Source organism: Mucor velutinosus, assembly GCF_035048745.1.
Source record: "Mucor velutinosus strain NIH1002 chromosome Unknown tig00001563, whole genome shotgun sequence".
In the NCBI taxonomy this organism is placed as follows: Eukaryota; Fungi; Mucoromycota; class Mucoromycetes; order Mucorales; family Mucoraceae; genus Mucor; species Mucor velutinosus.
Window position 1 is genome coordinate 2,263,001 of NW_027041904.1, and position 19,494 is coordinate 2,282,494.

The 19,494-nt window shown below is 40.2% G+C and overlaps 7 protein-coding genes across 7 annotated transcripts; 4 read left to right on the forward strand and 3 right to left on the reverse strand.

Moving 5' to 3' along the window:
• Positions 1-15: 15 nt before the first annotated feature.
• On the reverse strand, positions 16-1,533 carry ATC70_009362 (uncharacterized protein; the record flags this gene model as incomplete). Its single annotated transcript, XM_064828594.1, has 2 exons — positions 16-1,398; positions 1,453-1,533. The coding sequence occupies 2 exons, from the start codon at positions 1,531-1,533 to the stop codon at positions 16-18; spliced, it is 1,464 nt and encodes a 487-aa protein (XP_064685796.1).
• A 3,296-nt stretch (positions 1,534-4,829) lies between these two features.
• ATC70_009363 (uncharacterized protein) lies at positions 4,830-6,375 on the forward strand (the record flags this gene model as incomplete). The annotated part of the gene is made up of 6 exons (XM_064828595.1): positions 4,830-5,211; positions 5,282-5,554; positions 5,610-5,796; positions 5,859-6,085; positions 6,148-6,224; positions 6,274-6,375. The coding sequence occupies 6 exons, from the start codon at positions 4,830-4,832 to the stop codon at positions 6,373-6,375; spliced, it is 1,248 nt and encodes a 415-aa protein (XP_064685797.1).
• A 106-nt stretch (positions 6,376-6,481) lies between these two features.
• On the forward strand, positions 6,482-7,899 carry DPH5 (diphthine synthase; the record flags this gene model as incomplete). Its single annotated transcript, XM_064828596.1, has 4 exons — positions 6,482-6,591; positions 6,685-6,847; positions 6,907-7,291; positions 7,352-7,899. 4 exons carry the CDS (start codon positions 6,482-6,484, stop codon positions 7,897-7,899), a joined length of 1,206 nt encoding a protein of 401 aa, XP_064685798.1.
• A 28-nt stretch (positions 7,900-7,927) lies between these two features.
• On the reverse strand, positions 7,928-9,313 carry RPC19 (RNA polymerase subunit AC19; the record flags this gene model as incomplete). Its single annotated transcript, XM_064828597.1, has 7 exons — positions 7,928-8,155; positions 8,210-8,579; positions 8,647-8,748; positions 8,807-8,928; positions 8,981-9,130; positions 9,190-9,228; positions 9,290-9,313. 7 exons carry the CDS (start codon positions 9,311-9,313, stop codon positions 7,928-7,930), a joined length of 1,035 nt encoding a protein of 344 aa, XP_064685799.1.
• A 696-nt stretch (positions 9,314-10,009) lies between these two features.
• On the forward strand, positions 10,010-13,840 carry ATC70_009366 (uncharacterized protein; the record flags this gene model as incomplete). The annotated part of the gene is made up of 6 exons (XM_064828598.1): positions 10,010-10,129; positions 10,197-10,366; positions 10,426-12,662; positions 12,717-13,367; positions 13,426-13,580; positions 13,640-13,840. 6 exons carry the CDS (start codon positions 10,010-10,012, stop codon positions 13,838-13,840), a joined length of 3,534 nt encoding a protein of 1,177 aa, XP_064685800.1.
• Positions 13,841-13,925: 85 nt separating this feature from the next.
• ATC70_009367 (uncharacterized protein) lies at positions 13,926-14,723 on the reverse strand (the record flags this gene model as incomplete). The annotated part of the gene is made up of 5 exons (XM_064828599.1): positions 13,926-14,030; positions 14,096-14,268; positions 14,328-14,500; positions 14,567-14,618; positions 14,672-14,723. 5 exons carry the CDS (start codon positions 14,721-14,723, stop codon positions 13,926-13,928), a joined length of 555 nt encoding a protein of 184 aa, XP_064685801.1.
• A 2,036-nt stretch (positions 14,724-16,759) lies between these two features.
• Positions 16,760-17,938, forward strand: ATC70_009368 (uncharacterized protein; the record flags this gene model as incomplete). Its single annotated transcript, XM_064828600.1, has 3 exons — positions 16,760-17,423; positions 17,477-17,596; positions 17,658-17,938. The coding sequence occupies 3 exons, from the start codon at positions 16,760-16,762 to the stop codon at positions 17,936-17,938; spliced, it is 1,065 nt and encodes a 354-aa protein (XP_064685802.1).
• Between the last annotated feature and the right edge of the window lie 1,556 nt (positions 17,939-19,494).

Sequence of the window (19,494 nt, forward strand, 5' to 3'; positions counted from 1 at the left end):
TACCTGCAATAACAGTCAAAGACTGGTGGCAACAGGTTGTCTCTTCTCAGGCATCAGCTTGTAGAGCGCACTGTGGAATGCCTCAATCGCGTTGGACGTGCGGCTCTTGTGCTGTCTCAATTCCTTTTTCATCAATAATTTGTATCTGAAGATCATGCTTGATACGCCAGGCTGTAACCACCATTGCAGCCACTTTTTGCTGTTGGGAAATTTAGAGAGAATCTCTTGGCCGGTACGGTAGAATTCAATTGAATTGCTGGTTGTACGGAAGCGATGAACTAACTTCAAAATCAGATCAATATCATCTGGCTTGACAACTTGATAATTGTTAGACAGCCGTCTGACTGACTGCATCCAATGCATATAGCAACCTTTCAAAAAGGGCAATGCGTTGTGCTGCTTGACACCAAAAACCTCCCTAAGGGCTAGTATGAACCCTTCGTGTTGCGCAGCTGAGAAATCCATGATGACTCCCAAAAACTGCTCTAGCTTGATGTCGAACTTTCTAAACAAGGCAACAAAATACTGCTTGAAAACTTGAGCGTTTTTGCTTTTGATTATCGCTTGATAAAAGACGACATGCTTTTTGAGTTGCTCGATGTATATGACACTTGAGCAAAGATAATACCCCTTTGGGACGGCCTTGAACGTAACATCTGTTACGATGGGTTGGTCGGAAAAAGGCAGATTGCGTTTAAGCATTTCTGGTGAGCAAAAGCTTACAAAAAACTTGCTAGGGAGAATTTGGGCTGAATCCATGAAGTGTGGATACTTCTCATCAAGATTTTGGAACGCAGCCACAGCATCTTCTTTTGTAGTATACAGATCCTGTTGGATCTTTGATCTTCGGATCTCATACTTAGTACGTCCATGATTAGCCATCAAATTGTTAATTTTTCTGATACTTTTCGTAATTTCACCAGTATAGGGATCAATGCCAGAAATTGCAGCATCAGCAGTGATGTTTGGTCTTGTTTTTATCATCTTGTTAAGCTCCCTCTTTTCGTATCTATCGAGATGGAGCGAGTTGTAAATGGTGTGTGTGTGCTTCTTCGTTTCTGTTATTTCTTGACGCATTGTTACGGTACTGCCTCTGTCTTCTCTGCGAGAGTCATTTACACGGAAGGTAAAAGTTACAGGAACACCACAAGGAACCTTCTCCAATGGCGCCTTACAATATGGGCATTCAAACCTTTTGGAGTAGCCGTAACTGTCTTTTTCCTTGGTGGATGGCCGTTGATCTTTGACCCCTTCAGGTCTCTTGCAATGCAAGCTTAAACATCGTAAAGCACCAGCGCACAACTTTCGAATTCTTCTATCGTAAATACTTTCATCATCAGCGAGTTTTTCGACCGGCTTCTTCTCGTTGTAAGCTATGGTGTAGCTTTTCTTCAAAGCCTATCCAATATTCACTCTTTTGATTCTGAATGTATTGGTGGTGCGGTCAAATACAGCGGGAAGAACCTCTTGGACGGTTTCGTCAGGAAACTTATTGACAAAATCATATGCAGTTTCATAACTTGAGTTATCCATATTGCTCAAAGTATTAAAGAAATGGAGTAAGGTAATGAACAAAAAGATGTGCCTGATCCTCCCACGTGCCAAAAAACTTTTACTGCTTTCTCCAGTTGAGAATTAAATAATGCACCCTTCCTCTACACTCCCTAGGTCTACCTACACCCTATGCATCCTTTATCTACCTACACCTATACACCCTATCCCTACCTGCGCCCTATACCCCCACGGTCTATCTATTATCCGGATTACACCCTAACTTTTATACACCCTTTTTATCCTACACCATAATCGACCTACCTGATATTTAGAACTCCGAGTTGAATAATGGAGACTATTTGCACTACATGAGGCTTTCTTATACGACCCTCTCGAGGTTATTCCAAATTGTGGGTTTCAGTTATCACCGAATTTGTGATTTTTCAAAATATCTCACAATACTATCCCAATGTACCTAATGACTTTGGCCAATCACAACTTGTGCTCCTACAGCTATATGCTTGTACAAATTAAACAATATAAAGAAAACAGGTTTAGCTCTCAAAAAATACTAGATTTATTATTATTGGATAACTTCTCGTCCGGCGGTAAGGCTTGAAAGTTAAAACTGCTAAACATTGGGACAGTTTTGTCGGTCACGATATGATGTTTATCGTATCACATCACATCTATATGGGAAACAATGTCTACTTCATGAGATAATCGACATTGGAGATGCTATTTTTAAGCGGGGGAATATGCATGCTTTAAATTGCAAATCTTATTATAATCGAACAAAGCAAGCTACAACTATCTAACCTTGAAATTAAGATTCTCCATCATGTCAGGTATCTATTTGTTGAGGATATAGATCATCTCTGAGAGGCAAATGTATTAAACGTTGTATATTACATAAGAGGATCTGAGAATGAGCAGAGATGCGTAGTAGAAGTGAGAGGCATTTATTCAAGCAGCACGAAGGAACATGAATGGTACCATCAAATGGCTAATCTATATCCTGGTTCCTAGAGAATGGCAGCCTATGGCCTTTCATCCCTGGAAGTGGGTTTCAATTCTGACAAATGTTCTTTCGTCAAAGCTATTAGGAAGAACATTCTATCCTGGATCATATTTGTTGTTTATCCCTGACTGGTGGTTCATGAGCTCTTACGCAGCACATCATCCTCGTTGACTGGTTCAAGGCTTATACAATTATCCCACATTCAAGATCAAGGTCCTATTGCTGCGGCACTGTCAAATAACTATAAATACCTTTGAAATCTGCACTAGTTTTGATCCTCATTCAATCTTGGAATAACATAATAAATATATTCAGTTCTAATTGTATTTCCTCTGTCTATATTTTGTTATTCTAAACACTACTGATAACTTGAAACTAACAAGTTAATATGGCCCTTTTCGTACACTTCGACTTTTAAAATGCTTGGTCAAATTCATACATGTGCCTTGTACATATGCAAAGGCTAGACGGAGATTCAATTTCTATTATTCTGAATGATAATCCATGGGATTCCGAAATCTATCGACCTTAAAATTATTTGCTTCTTGATAGTAAGCACCCCTTCAAACTTATACAAAACCTGTAGAGAATTGAAAGGAGAATACAATGGTATTTATTTCAAGTCTCTGGTGTACATTATTCACCTGACATTTAATGAGATAAGTTTTGCAATTTTTTCACTGTTTTCTAAAGATTAATCACTATCTTTCATCAAAACAATTTGTTAAGTATTACTAAAAATTGTAGATCAAAAAATTTCCTATCGAATGAGTTATCGCTTGAAGCTCTAGTATAACTCTATCATAAAATATTGACAATATTGTCCTGACCAAAAAGAGGTCATCCAAATTTTTTGCTTGCTATCACAGGCAGATTTCGAAGAAAAATCCATGATTTTGCATGATACTTTTTTTTGACCATATCTCGACAAATACTCACTGGATTCGCACAAAAAAAAGACCATTCGATAACTCTATGTTATATTCATAATAATATAATGGTTTTAAGTACCAGATGTACGCTCCCTTCATAAATTTGCTCAAAATCATTTATATCATGAGTTACAAGCAGGGGATAATCAAAACTTTTTTTATTTATCTATAATAACCATACCATAGTATAGAGAATTGAAAAAACAGAAGCTATTAAGTTTGAAGCTCTCGTTCACTTAGTAAAATTCAGCGGTATGGCCTTTTGAAAATCGGTCGTTTGGAACATTTTTCGTCATTACTCATTGGCATCATCTTCGGTAACCTCACATCAAACATGTCCCAGCCAAAAAAAGTACCCTCTACAACTTTCTCCACACATACATCCCACATTCATACAGTAATTTAAAAAGTTTTACTAGCAGCTTCTATTCAAAATTAACTATTTTCTAAAATCTCCCTTTTCTCATCAACCATCCTCCTACCTATCCAAATTTCAATTGCACCATCGTTTAAAGGGCAAAAAACTGGTATAATAACATGCTACTTTCAATGCGAATTTCAATTCGAAATTCAAAGAGAAATCAAAAGAGAAATCAGAACGGAATAGAGAAAAGGGGAGGAGCGATGATTCCAAGGTATAGCAAAAAAAAAAAAACCAGAAAAAGCCATGGCGGACGGTTTTTTGTTATAATCATGGCTATTGAAATTGTTGCACCTGTACTTCAACATAATGCTTTTACTAGTGTCGCCGTTTTGGCAATACATCAAAAGCATCACTTGTTGTGAAGTGCAAAGAAGACCTTATTTTATTATATGAACCAGCCACGGTGTATCAGATGAATGACGGTATACACTTCCTCTGAAGTTACATAAAGCAATAGATGATCCCTGAAACAACATGTCAACAATTTTATATCTGTCTGTCTTTAGTGTGCTTCTCACACTTATAACTTATTTTATCTCAAGTAAACGCAAAGGGTGTTGAAGAGAATCAATTTGGTTTTAATTGGTACATTAGGAAAGGACTTGATCTGAACTGTATGATCTTGTAAAGTGTGAATCAAATTAGAAGCTTGTATTTGATCTACCATCCACATAAATGCACCAATTTGAGTTGAATGAAATGACACGCCCTTTGTTGTATTGAAATCAAGGCAACTTCACATAGGCTCTTTTTGGGATATTAATTCGAGAGATTAGTGAGTCTATGGCGCATACCAACAGAATGTCGTTAGTGTTATATAATGTCTTCCAGGTGACAAGACGTCACTTGTTGCCCATTACAGTACATTAGATTTCAACACCAGTAATCGATACAAGAGCAATTGTCGAATGAGACCTTTCTTTTTCTCTTTTCATCTTACCTTGTCAAAACGATAGACATGTCCACCTTAGACCCACTTTCACTCCTTCGAGAATTTACCATTAGCAATAAACCCGTTTCTCTACTCGACGAAAGTGGACAATCTGTTACGACAATTTCAGATGCCAAAACTATTCAATTCAACAATGATGATAAAACAGCCTTTCCACGCGACGCACCCACCAACTTTAAAAAGACCAACGCAGCCGATAACGAGACATATACCTTGGAGACGTTGATATTTCTTGTTCAAAACGCACAGCTAGACAACTCTGCTTATTTCAAAGAATGCCGTGCTCGTGGTATTGAACACGTATCCATCGTGGATAGAAGAAAGATTTTAGATTACCTCACGGGTAAAGTGAATCAATCGCCTAATGTGACATCTGCCAATAAGCAGGGTAAGTGATGTGCGAGAGAGAGAAAGAGCTGTAGAGTAGTTTGTTGCTGACTTGAGTACGTTGCTGGCAGAGAAACGATCTCGAAAAGAAGCAGAAGGAGGTGGTGATGATGTTACTATGGAAGATACATCATCTATCAAAAAGCAAAAGACAACACCGCTGAAATCTGATGACTCTATAAAGCTTATCAAGGAAGTGCTTGCGAGAGAACGAGAGATTATGACGAGGTCTTCAGTACTTCAAGGATCCAAGAATTTTACACACGCTATCAATTTAGCTAGACAGCTGGTACTCGGTAAAGATGTACCTCCAGCAGGCCGTTCAGGTGGCACTCAAAAATCAGGTACCCATAATGAAGTAGGCAACATTAGAAGAGACCAATCTAACATGCACAATAGCACAACCTAGTACATCCAGACAGAAGGCATCCAGCAACACTGTTAAACCAACAATGAAATCAGCAGCTATTGCAGCTAAAGGACATAAGTTATCCAGTAAAGACAAAATTCCTCTTATTATTGTCCCAGCAGCACCAACAGCCAAGTTTACATTATACAATATCAAGCAATTCTTGGAGGATCAAGCGTATGTTCATTAGACAGCAAGGATAGAGCAATGAGCAGAATTCGCTAAATGAGTTCTTATAGATATGTGGATTCGCAAGAGTTGAGAGAAGAAGGACTAAAGAAGCCTGAACGTGTCACTGTAGAACGCAAGAAAGCCAATGGACAAGTGGTCCCTTATCATATCGTCGACTCAGTATCACAATTCAAGCAGACTGATTGGGATCGTGTGTGTTGTGTGTTTGTTGCAGGTCAATTGTGGCAATTTAAGGGCTGGAAGTGGGAGAAGCCAGTTGAGTTGTTTAGCAATGGTAAGGAGGGCTATCATGTGTGTATATGTATGATGGTATTTAATGGTTTTTGTGGTTTACAGTGAAGGGATTTTATCCCAAGTGGAACTCGGATCAAATCAATGCACCTGCATCTGAGTGGGCAGTAACTGAAATCAATGTAAGTGAATGCATGGTAATGGTGCGCTGATGATTAACACGAATTGTAGATTCATAGAAGTAAAAGGCACATGGATAGAGCTACCGTTTCTCAGTTTTGGGATGCTCTTGACAGTTACAATGCAACACATAAACCCTATCTCAATTTCTAATAAAAGTCACGTAAATGTTGATATGGAACCCTTTCTGCTCTTCCTTCTTTCACATCTTTTATCATCTTGTACAAATATATATATATATATATATAACGCATATACAATGGCAGTGAAACTACCCAATTTAATACCACCATTTCGATTTACCATGGTCGAAGAAAATCTATTTCGAGGAGGATATCCTAAACCACGTAATAAGCGATTTTTAAAGAGGTATCTCGGTGTACAGCATCAACACATTTCGTTCGTTACTCATATGGTGCTTTTTTTTTTATTTTTTTTTTATTTTTATTTTTTTTTGCTTAGGTTACGGCTCAAGACCATATTGTCGCTCATTCCTGATAAACTGATGCCTGAAATGCAAGAATTTTGTGAGGAAAACAGCATTAAGCTGCTCCATTTAACGGTGGACAAGATGAAAGAAGACAATATCCCATTGACATACAACAAGACATTGATGGCATTACAGGTGACATTTCCCATCATGCACACCAATAGCATGAAATGTACTCATCGAACTATTGTTAGCTCATGATAGATCCAGCAAATCACCCTCTGTACATCCATTGTTTGGACGGCGCAGATGTCACTGGCCTAGTGATTGCATGTTTACGCAAACTACAAATGTGGAGCATATCCAGCGCATTGGGAGAGTTTGTCCGCAACCTGCATACAAGTGTTATTTCCAGTGAAGAATTCGAATTTGTGGAAAATTTCAAAAACTTTGAAGTAACCATCCCAATGACACTGCCGTTGTGGTTATGGGGTGGTCAAGTGAACTTTAGAAAGCACACAAGTCTGCGACTCAGATTCTTGAATCCTGATATGATGACGGAAGAGGAACGAGAGCTGAAGGATCTGAAAGAGAAGAAGGAAAAGGAGAAAGAAGACTATTACAAAAAGAGAAAGAATGGTATAGTGTGTTGCTTTTGGTATTGGAAAAGAAATGGTTGGCTAAATACACATGTTGTAGATTTACTGGATAATCTGTTTGATCCAAACGCAGCAGCTGGCGCTCGTCATCGATCCGGATCAAATATTATGAACAACAGCAATGGAGGTAGTGGCGCTGGGGGTGGTGGCAGTGGTAATAATGGTAGCAACAATGCGTCTTCATCCATGGCCTCCCACAATGCAAACAATAGTAACATCAGCACAATGGCACCGTCTACACCTGGCATGGATGACATATATGCAACAGCAAGCTCTGCCTCTATTGCCTCAGATAGCTCGACACGACATGGAAGAAATGAGGCAGACCATGCAAAGGACCCCTATTTGGTGGATGTCGATGTGGATGTAGACGGCGTCATGATGGACGGTTTAGATCAAGTGGAATACATGAACAGAGCCAATGGAGGATCATCTGGCAACCGTTTCTATGGTGATGGCAATGACGATGTATTGCTTATAGATGATGAAGGCGATATGTACAATGGAGAACAAGGAGCTCGATTCATCACAGAGCCCATCAGTAGAACATTGGAGGCATTGGCATTAGAGGGTCTGACAGAATTCTAAAAAATATACTATGATGCTTTATTGCTCTCTATTTTCTGCTTTTTTGACGAGATTCATAGTACAAGATAAAATCACGCTTATCAGACATGCTTAGGTTGGTCTTTCTCAGTTTTGATATATTGCCGAGTGATGAAATGAGTAAGTCTCCTACTGGATCATTCGAGCTAGTGGTAGGGGTAGTGGCATCAGCGGTAGAATGCGATGAGCATGGAGCTTCACCTTGAGCAAGCGATTTGACAATGAGTGTATTATGGAACTACGAAGCATGAAAGTCAGGTACACGATCAAAAACCTTCTGAATGATAGTTACCTGAGAACACAACTTGAAAAAGTGGTAAACCTGGTTTCCAACTGTATATGTGGGTGGCATATTTCCATATTCATACTTGAATGACATGATCTGAAAGCATCCGTCCTTTTGATCCACTTTATAATCCTCAAAGACAGGTGCAAACTTCAGCAAGGCGCGTCCATTGGTAGTTGTGCCCTCTGCAAACACGACAACAGGTCCCCATTTACCCTTCTTTGCCTTTTGAGACAGCTCTTGTACTGTGTACACTGTATCCTCGCTTGATGGTTTTGATTCAGGGATTTTACCTACCAATCGGATAGCTTCCCATAGGGAAATGATCTTGATCTTGTTGGTGTCCACGAAGATTTGAGTGAATATAGGATTGAATCTACAGACGGAGCGGTTCAGCGATTGAGACGGGTGTCCAGCTACCTAGAATAATGCATGATCTTTACCTTGATGCAAGGTATAGAATATCGATATAAGAAGTCCAATTAGCTATAATGACATCGCCATGCTTGACATGTGGTGCTTCCTTGGTACCATTGGAACCACGACTAAATATGATACTTTGAACTGAGTTTTCGTGAAGGATTGACATATGACAACGCATACCTTTTGCGAATAGAGACAGTTTCTGTCTTGATGTGAAAGAATCCACTCAAAAATAGTACAAGTCGAAGGAAAATAGACGAGAAGAGCCTGGTCCAAACTCGCTTCAAAGGTGCTACCGGCGTCTGGAGTAGTAGTATGAGTCTCCGTGTGGTGATATGCAATTGAGTAGCCTACCAACACAGTGCCCAAGACAGGCACAAGCACGATGTATAACAAGGTAACCAAGCCAATCAAAACCAACTTGATAATGCCTTGAATGGGTCCCACAATGATATGAATGACATTGGATAGCGTGATTAATAGACTCGAATCTGTGCGAGGTGGCTGTTTTACAGTGGAGGTGAGTGTCGTCTCCATGATGGGCGAATTTCAGCACAACTTACAACTGGAGGCAAGAAAGGTTGAATGCCAGTGCTAGCGTCCTAGATTGAAATTTGAGGATGAGCAATCTCCATGTATGAGTTTGGCCTGTGCTGATCCTACTCTCCATCTAGAGTATTTTTCCATATTCCAATGTAAAAAGTGTAATCAAGAACAAGAAATAAATGTTAATTTCTAATCGCCTGGTTTTTAAATACGGCAAGTTTATCGTGTCCAACCCCTAATATTGGTGTATGTCTTGGACCAGCCTTGTTTCAATGCTTGATTTACAGAGAAATATAAGGTAAGGCACTGTGCTCCAAACCACATCTCTTGATTGACATCTCGGAAGCTCTCTTCATAGCCACATCCGCCCAAGATTCTTGCTCAAAATGATCATCTGCTCTAAAGAGACAGTCTGGTTCTCGATCGAGGAGCGTAAAAAGCTGGCTAATGGCTGTCCAGCTTGTTTCAATATCGAGTACACTGCAGCTTAGAGCCCGTTGGATGATGCAAAGTCGTCAAACCAGTTTGACTCAATTGCGGCATACCTGATCTGATGGATCATGTCTGATCGATGCAATACTGCTAGCACAAATAACCCAATAAATGTGCCATTTCACGGGCAAAACCAAAGATCATTGAATATGCTTAGCTGCTACACTCCAAGACAAACACATTGCGAGCCAACCCAAGAGCAACACCATGGTAGCATAGCATCAAATTAGTGAGATGATGGATTATTTAGACGTCACTCTAAGAAACAAAGCAGAACAAAAAGGGCAGGAGCATCAAAAAACTGAAACTCAAATACCTTTCTTTCTACATATACAACATAAATTCATGGATAGTTCTTGGAGCGAAGTGCAGCACATCTGCGATCCCAACCTCAACAAAGTATCACCCGTTTCGGCTGTGTGCTGGGATCCGTATCATGAGCTGCTATGGGTTGGCAACGATTCTGTAAGCATCTCTGTTCACTTGAGAAAACCAAAAGACTCATTCAGTTAACCTCCATACCAATTGATAGGGCCGAGTTTGCTCCTACTATGGCAAAGGATTGCAACGCTATACATCATGGAAGGCACATAAAGACGAACAAGTGCGACAGATACGTGTAACAGATAGAGGTGTTATCAGTCTCAGCCCAAAGAGCATACAAATGCGAGACAGACGAGGACTAGTCAAATGGAGCATTAGGTGAGTATGATGGAAAGTCCTCACTCTGCTTTGCCTAGATACTTACCCAACAAACACAGCAACGAACAAACGCAGGATTTGCATTGCATGACTTCAACCACATTGACCAACGGCGAATTACTGGTTGCAGGACAGCAGGACGATATGCTGGTGGTGAGTTTGGCCCGTGGTGTAGTGACTCGAAAGATAGCCAATGCATCCAACATTGTTGTACTCAAAAGCTTGCCTCGCTCCATCTGCGCAGGCTCGCTACTGGGAGAAGTGACACTGAGAGATCCGCGCACCATGAAAGTAGAGCAACGAGTACAAGCACACACAGCCACCTTGTCGGATTTGGACGTCTCTGGTAACTTGCTACTGACATGTGGATTCTCACAGAGACAAGGCTCCTTGATCATGGATCCGCTAGTCAAAGTGTATGATATCAGAATGGCAGTAAGAACGCTGGCTCCAATTCCCTTCCCCAGCGGGCCCATGTTTTTGAAAATGCACCCAACATTGAGCACCACATGTCTTGTTGCCTCTCAAACAGGTCAGTTCCAGATGTGCGATGTGTCCAGCTTAATTATGGGATCCTATGCGGCACCAGCACAGTTTCATCAGATACAGACGTCCAGCTACATTACAGCCATGGATATATCGAGTTCAGCGCAAACATTGGTATTTGCAGATGGAGCTAGTTTTGTGTATCAGTATGCAGACCGTGAAGACTTTGATGTGAACCCTTATTCATTGCCACTGACAACACCCGACATTGTTCAGCCACTAACTACCACTGTAAAAGAAGACAGCCCCTTATCCACAGTCGGCATGCCTTATTACACAGATCCGCTATTATCTGTCTGGCCCAACAACAAGATATATGAAGTCGGTGCTCAGCCTACACCTATCGATGATGAAATCCTCAAAAATATGAAGACGATAGACTTTGTGGGATATGCGCCTAATCCAGGCAACATTCACAGAAACCAACGACCTCGAAAGAAGAAGCCAATCACTAAAAAGAACGGGCCCAAATTCAGATCAGAGCAAGAAAGAGAGCTACTGCAGGCCAGCAACGTACTGGTAGGAGACGATGAGCCACAGCATTCGGGCAGACGCTCCTCCTCTGTAGGCGATGTGACCATAGCAGACCCCGCTGTGCTGAACATGCCTCGCTACTACCAGCGTGTGGAAATTCAGTACAGTAAATTTGGTGTCGACGATTTTGATTTTGGATACTACAATTCAACGCAGTATGGCGGTTTAGAGACGCACATTAGAAACTCATACTGCAATTCGTTTTTGCAAGTCTTGTTCTTTATCAAACCGCTGCGAAAGATTGCCAAATCACACATCAAGATTGCTTGTCCCAAGGACAATTGCTTGCTTTGCGAACTGGGATTCTTGTTTCGCATGTTGGAGGATTCAAAGGGTCAAAACTGTCAAGCAACCAATTTCCTCAGAGCGTTCAGCACCATTCCACAGGCTTCTGCTTTGGGCTTGTTTGAGCCAGAGACGCCTAATCGCAACCTGTCGTTCTCTACGCTGATGCAAAATTTTACTCGCTTCATCATGGAGCAGATCCACCAAGAGTCGAATGTGCCCTCTGCCAATCCGTTGATTTCAAAAGCCCTGGTGCGAGATATCGCCATACACAACAAGACCAACGAGGAATTGGAAATACCATCAACCATGCAGCAACTGTTTGGTCTACAGACGCTCAGTCAGAGCAAGTGTGGCAGCTGTCAGGCCGAAGTGTCTCGCATCACTTATCCTTTTGTCGTCGACATGCTGTATCCCAAGAAAAACGACCGCAAGTCGAGAAAACGATCCTTTACCAGCATTCTTAAAGCCAGCATGTACAGAGAAAACCAAACCAAGGCTTGGTGCGCTCACTGCCACCAATATCAGCCTACAACGACCAAGAAAATTATTTGTGGATTGCCCAGTGTCATGTTGATCAATTCAGGTGCTGCCAATAGCGAAGAAGCACTGATTTGGAGGCAAAACGGGCCCAATACTCCTAAATCAGCATCCAGCTCAGTGGCTCAGGAGGCAGTCAATGCAGACAGTGATCAAGGATCTATCAATGAAGATGCAACTACTGTCAACACTCCTTCCTCTTGGTTGCCTGAACGATTCGGCATTTATATTAATGGCACTGAACTGGCCATCAAGGCTTTGCCGATGGGCAAAGAGATTCCGCCTGAGTTCAAGGGTCCCTCAGAGACATGTGCCATCTATGAATTGTCATCCACTATCTTACAAGTACAAGCAGAGGAAGAAGCAACTCATCTCGTGTCTCAAATCAAGAGTAAGTGCAATTTTTATTACTATCAGGATGGATGATTCACCATGGCATTTTTAGTCCCAGAGACATCAGAAGCAGATGGGGCACCATCCACGCCTTGGTATCTCTTCAATGACTTTTTGGTCCGTAAGATCCGAGCGGAAGAAGTGTTTTCGTTCAAAGGTAACTGGAAGACACCTGCTGTACTTCAATACACACGAGTGGACTTGGATACGCTATTGGATCTTGATGCCCTGCCATCGCAAGTAGACTACTCGCTTTTGTTTGAAGATTTGACCGTGGCGCAGGAACCCAACCCTCATCCTCGTCATCAAGTCTTGACCAAGGACGAGATGCCAAAGCCTGGTACACTGGTAGCCATCGATGCAGAATTCGTAGCGCTACAACAAGAAGAGACGGAAATTCGTAGTGATGGTACAAAGTCATTGATTCGCCCGAGTACATTGACCTTGGCGCGTGTGAGTGTGCTACGCGGAAATGATGGGCCCAAGGAACAAGTGCCGTTCATTGATGATTACATTGCGACAAGTGAACCGATTGTGGATTATTTGACAGAGTTTAGCGGTATTGTGGCAGGCGATCTGGATCGTAATCAGTCAAAGTATACATTGGTGCCTCTCAAAGTGGCGTACAAAAAGTTGCGCTTGCTAGTGGATTTGGGCTGTATCTTTATTGGGCATGGTTTGAATAAGGATTTCAGAATTATTAGTAAGTTATATTCTGGGCAGTTGTTTTATGGATCTGTGTCATTGATGACTCGTTACAGATATACTGGTGCCTCCCGAGCAAATCATCGATACAGTGGATATCTATCATATTCGCAATAGACAAAGAAAGATTTCATTGCGCTTTTTGGCTTGGCATCTCTTGCATCAGGATATTCAGTCTGAAACGCACGACAGTATTGAAGATGCTCGCACGGTAAGTTTGCGTCATCTCGATGACGGCATGGCATGTTAAGCTCATAGTGTGAATTGTAGGCACTCATATTGTATAAGAAATATCTCGAGTACAAGGAAAATGGTACATTTGGTCAAGTGTTGGAAGAAATTTATGAGGCTGGTCATAAAGCCAACTGGCTAAAAGGAACCAAAGACGCCTTATCCAGAGTATCGAGTGCTCCTCAAATGGATGCATTGACAGGTTCAAACCCATTATTCACCACTGGTTGGCCTGTTTAAGCAACATCGAGACAGACAAAGAAAAAAGAAACAAAAATTACAATTTAAAAAAATAGAAAATAAATGCTATAAACTTATATTCGATTTACATGGTTGCCAAATAAGCAGTGCCAATAACTGTAGAAGCGAGAACTACATAACCCGTGTTATAGACGCCCTTGATATCAAGGCATTTGCCTGCGTCCCAGATCTAATCATACAGTTGAATGAGTGAGCAATGATATGCATCAGATCGATTACAATAATGACTCTTACCAAATGTCGGATACCGTTAGATGCATGGAAAGTAAATGGTAAAGCCAAGATTGCTTTGGCTGACATCTTGACAGCTTCTGGAGCTGCTCCAAATGAAGATACTACTGTGTTAGCATCCACAGAATAACCAAATACGGGTGCAGCGAGATAGGCCATAGCGCCCAGATACAATGCTATCAAAGACGTCAGTTTTCGGATACCTTTTAAAGAAAGAAGAAATCAAAATTATTACCACCACCCATTGCACATCCAGTGATACGATGAGCACTTGACATGTACCAAGTCAATTGAGGTTGATAGATGGTCAAATGAGGCGAGCTAGGTCTTAATTTTCGTTGAGCACGCAAAATGTCAGATTCTGCATCTGCACCTTGTTTGAATGCTATACGAGAAGCTTGAAAATGTCTGTGTTGTGCATACGCTTGAGCTTCTTTTCTGACAGTTTGTACTACGAGTTACACGAAATGTTACCTTATTATACCTACACTAGAGGTTGTTTTGACAACTGCTCTTTGACGAATATCTAATGAATCTCGAGTAAATACAGTAGTAAGGCATTACATTGGAGTAGCTTACTCGAAGAGATGGTATTGAGAATGGGGCGATACGTTAATGTAGGAATAGACATGAATGATGGTCAAGTTTGAGACTAAAATGAATAAAGCTGTGTTTGTGTAGTGGCATGATGAAGAGATCCCTCGACGAATGGTCACGGTTTCATTTAGAAATGCTTTCGAGTAAGGCTTAAAACTTTAATCTGGTGCAAAAACTGTATAAACTTGATACATGCCATGTACGTTGATTTATTTAGGTGGTAGATTGGAGCGTCTGAGCTATTTCATAGCGCATTGAACGAATTAAAATACAAGCATCACTATCTGTTAGTCGATTTATTATACTGATGTCGTTTCGGATAACACGATTGTGTCAGATCAGAATACACAATGTTATTGAGACATTTGGTAATACTGTTACAAGTCCACGATAGCTGTATAATTTGAGTATAGGTTTTATATACGCTTGGGCAACACTCTGTTTGGCCTGGTATATTTCTGCATAATATGTGTGGATACGCATGGCATTTGTTGATCGCTTTTGCTGTAGTATTGGTATAAGGCAAACTGATATACTTGATTAATTGACACTATATGATACGAGCGTGTTTATGCTTCGGATGGCTCTCTGCCTGCGCTACCGACTGACCTTGCTCATCTTTTCGAAATACTACTACTTTCGTTTTAATCCTCTACTTACACATGAAAACCTTTCATTTTATTTATGAATCTGACTCTGATGTGATGCTACACAATTGTACACACATAGATACTTCTTATACGTGCAGGCATACTGGTTTTCTCCCTTACTGTTCAAGAGTGTGCCCAATACAGCAAAATCTGAGTGCATTTGAACTGCGTTTTCTCGCGTTCAAGGCCATTTTAGATGGTCAGAACAACACCAAACAATTACTCTCATCTGGCAGTTACTTACTGACATCTTTGCTCAACTTTTTGAGGTCCAAAAAAACATGGCCAAAATTCGAGACACCCCTCATGGTTTTCATCGAAAAACATACAAAAGAATTTTTTTTCGTTGAAAATCAAACGATCGTGTTTTTCACCTTGAAAATGAAAACTTTCACTATGGTATCTTGAATCAGAATGTTTCTATTGATGTAATGTAGCCCCTGAAATCATCTTTGTGGGGCCTTGATATGTAAAATCTTGAATTTTTGGCCAGAAACCTCTTTTCATATTTTTGCGAATTACTCAATAAGTTTATTCAAAACATCTATCTTATTGAGTACTATTGGATGTGCCTTAAAAAGTGCACCAGGAAAGCTTAAGGAGGCATAGGATGATTATCATATTCTGTATAGTCGAATCTGCTTAATTAGTTTAATTGAGTCGAAAATTATAAAGAATTGTCCAATCTGAAGTAGACTGAGAATCTGGGTTTGAATTACTTTTGGCTGACGTGGCCGGCTAGCAAGCTCAATGCCCTTTTCGACATGAAGGCGATAGAATAATATATGCTTTTGAAGCGTATGGAAAGTAGATGGCAAATTAAATAGCATTACAGTTAGCCATACTAATTTCTTTGCATTCTATATTTGATAACGCCAGTCTATCATACCTGTTAGATTAACTTTTTTTCCTTTTTTAGGCTTTGAAAGTGTCTAGGGACCATATATCTTTATGATGGTATGATGACTTTTAATCATATTGGACATGCCTTTATTCAAATACATTGATCGACTTTGCATTTATTAGCATATTGACGAAAAAGAGAAAACAGATGTGTGATCATTAATAAACAAAGCTTTCTTTTATAAGAGCTATTAAATCAAGGAGCAACTTGCTCAGGGGCATAGCTATGAAGGCTGAGGCAATTGGATGGCATATTCCGAAATTAAACTTCGTTGTTCAATCTAATAATTCTTCGAGCAAGTATCAATGAACAATAAACATACAAATGTGGCCAATGCTATTTGCATCTCATCAAAATAGTTAACAAAGGACTTTATTTTGAAAAAAAAGAGCTTCTTTTTCGAGATGCAATGAACAAAGAAGAGGCTGCAACAATGATTCGCACTTGCAGCATATAAAAAAATTCTTTAAGCTTTTGGAGACGCTTTGCTTCTTTTCTTACCTCACATCAATCACTATGTTTTTAGCACCTTACATTGCCATGTTTGTCATGGCGACCATCTTTTCTTTCTTAATGGCCCCTCACGTTGAATATGATTATCCATCCCTCAAATATATTGCAGGAAGTTATCCCTATACTCTTGTCCGGAACCTCTTTGAAACGCAATTGCCATCTCCTTCACAGACTTATCAACAGACCAACCGCAAGAATGTCATCAAAAGCAATGTGCCTACAAAGTCTGACCCTGTTTTCGGTGATCAAGAGCCTGGTTGGAAGCCTGCAAAGTCATCTCAAGGTGATGATGGCAATTTTTACTACTCAGATGAATACACAGATGGTATGGCCGCCCAACCATTCCCATTTGTTCTTGAATACTTACTATTTCTGCTTTACTCTCTCCGGATTTTAGCAATTAATGCTTGGGCAGACTCCAATAACTTTCACCGACCCGAGGCAACTTTTGAATATGGAACAGGGAAAGACGATGGACTGATGGTTGAAGCAGAAGATAAGAAGTCTGAGAGCCTCCGAAGAATCTGTGAGGTCTTGTTGCTTTCTGGTATTGAATACGGGGCTTGCCAATCCTTGAATCAACCTATTGCTGTGGATCAAGTTACCGCCTTCTCCCTTTGGTCAAAAGTAGACGAGTACGGCATCAGATGGAAAGAAGTGAGACACGGTAAATATGTATAGGTTGCAGTTATAGACCCTGTCCAACCAGTCTTATGTTAGGTGCTGATAAAGGTTGCCTCTACTTTATTAAGGCTGATTCCATTCCCCTCAAGATGTCTGCAATGCCAAACGAAGATGGTACCACGAAGCTTAGTTATTATACCAAGAACACAATTGGCAGTAGGTTGATCAAGAGCAATGATACGTCTGTGCCCCGTCCTAATAACATCTCTTGCGCTAGAATATTGCCCAGAAAATAATAATCCTGAAGAGGTCGAACTGTTTTACAAAAATCTTATCGATGAGATTCAACCAGCCAAGCTTACAGTTTTCCTCAATACCAAGGTCTACGGTGAATTCACAGTCTATGATTTCTTTGAGTTCCAAATGCTGATGGATGCTTGTCTCATTGCGCTTTACAAAAGCTTATCGCAGGGTGGCCCACCTACCCGTCAAGCCCTTATTGGTTTTTTCACCTTGTACGGCATTGCTTACGGTCTTTATTACGTCTTTGTTAAATAGACTTTTACAATATGCCACTGTAGACAATAGAGCACACGCTATGTAGAATGAATAAACATGCACATAGGTATATTTGTCTCCTGTGAAATGACTATTGTCAAGTTGTTTCATTGGATTGCTATAGAATTATTCATAGTCTTGATGCCAATGTAGAGTGTAAACAGGTCTACTTGGTAATAAAAAATGACATCGCATCTTACGTAATCTGTGCTCGATGTTCAATATGATCTGGTTCGAAACAACATGAGGGATACATGCTTGAGTAAGCTGAATTAATTAAAGCTGTTCTTCTATGCTCAATCTGACCAGATTCTGAATTCCAAAGGGTGGGAACTGGTAAGCTATTTAATTAATTTTACGTGTTTCGTGCTCCCATAAAGTCAATTCTTAACGATGATATGATACACTACACCACTAATGCCGTCTAAACGGAAACTGCGTAGAATGAGGGGATAGCTCCAAGCAAATAAGTATATTAGCAGCATTGGCTGTTAATCTGAAAAGGCAAGATCTATAAGCCAAGCGTCGCCAAGCACCAACTCTAATAATCACAAAAGGCATAAGGCTCTCAGCACAAATGTGTTCTCGTTACAAGACATTTGAAATACGCACACGCGTACGCGCACATGAGCGAATAGAGGAATAACATGATCTGATTTGAAATCAATTGGAACCACAATACTATATTGAAGCATACATTCTTCTTTGGTAATAAGGATTCGTGCTCCAGTTCGAATAATATCGGATCAATGCAACATGGGAACGTTTGGCTGCTATAGTCGCATCATTGCATTGTGAATCATGTTACCATTTTGTCCATTTGCATCACATATACAACAAGTCTTGAATTAAAGCAAAACAGCGATATTAAATCATCAATTTGACTACAACTGAAATGTCTGATTTGATAGATGGGTAGTGTCTTGTACTGTATATATCAGAACAGTAGTATGGCTCAATCTATCAGTGTATATAAGAGACGTTATAATGTCCTAACCGACGGTTTGCTCACATCATAAAGTCTGAATATGCTGTGCGTTTATATTCATGTTTCTAGTGCATCATGGCCATCAGCTTGCTCTCTAGACGAGAGTTTCCTGATTTTCTTGCTTGGAGAGAGAATATGGTCGACCAGACATGAAAATACTTGTTTTAACCACAAGTAACTAAGCACATTCATAAGCTTGTAATTTCATGTAAAGTTCACAACGGTGATACGAAATTAAACTTGATCGTTCCACAGCATGAAACAATCGAAGAAAAATCCTATTTTTGCATGTTTTGGAGTACATGAGAATAATAGGTTTTCTTTTCTTATTGACATAGCATGATTGTTGACATTATGAGCAGTTTTCTTCGCGACTTCTCCTTTCTCAGAATGCAGAGATACTGGATTTAGAGTATATTTTATTAGTAGACCTGCTACATGGCTACAAGTGTTGGGTTGACATTTGATTTTATAAGCGTTTTTTCCCCACAACTCACTGATTGCCTGATAGTAGTACACAACTCTTTCAAAGAATCCGCAATTTGTCAGTTACTTAAAATATTACACA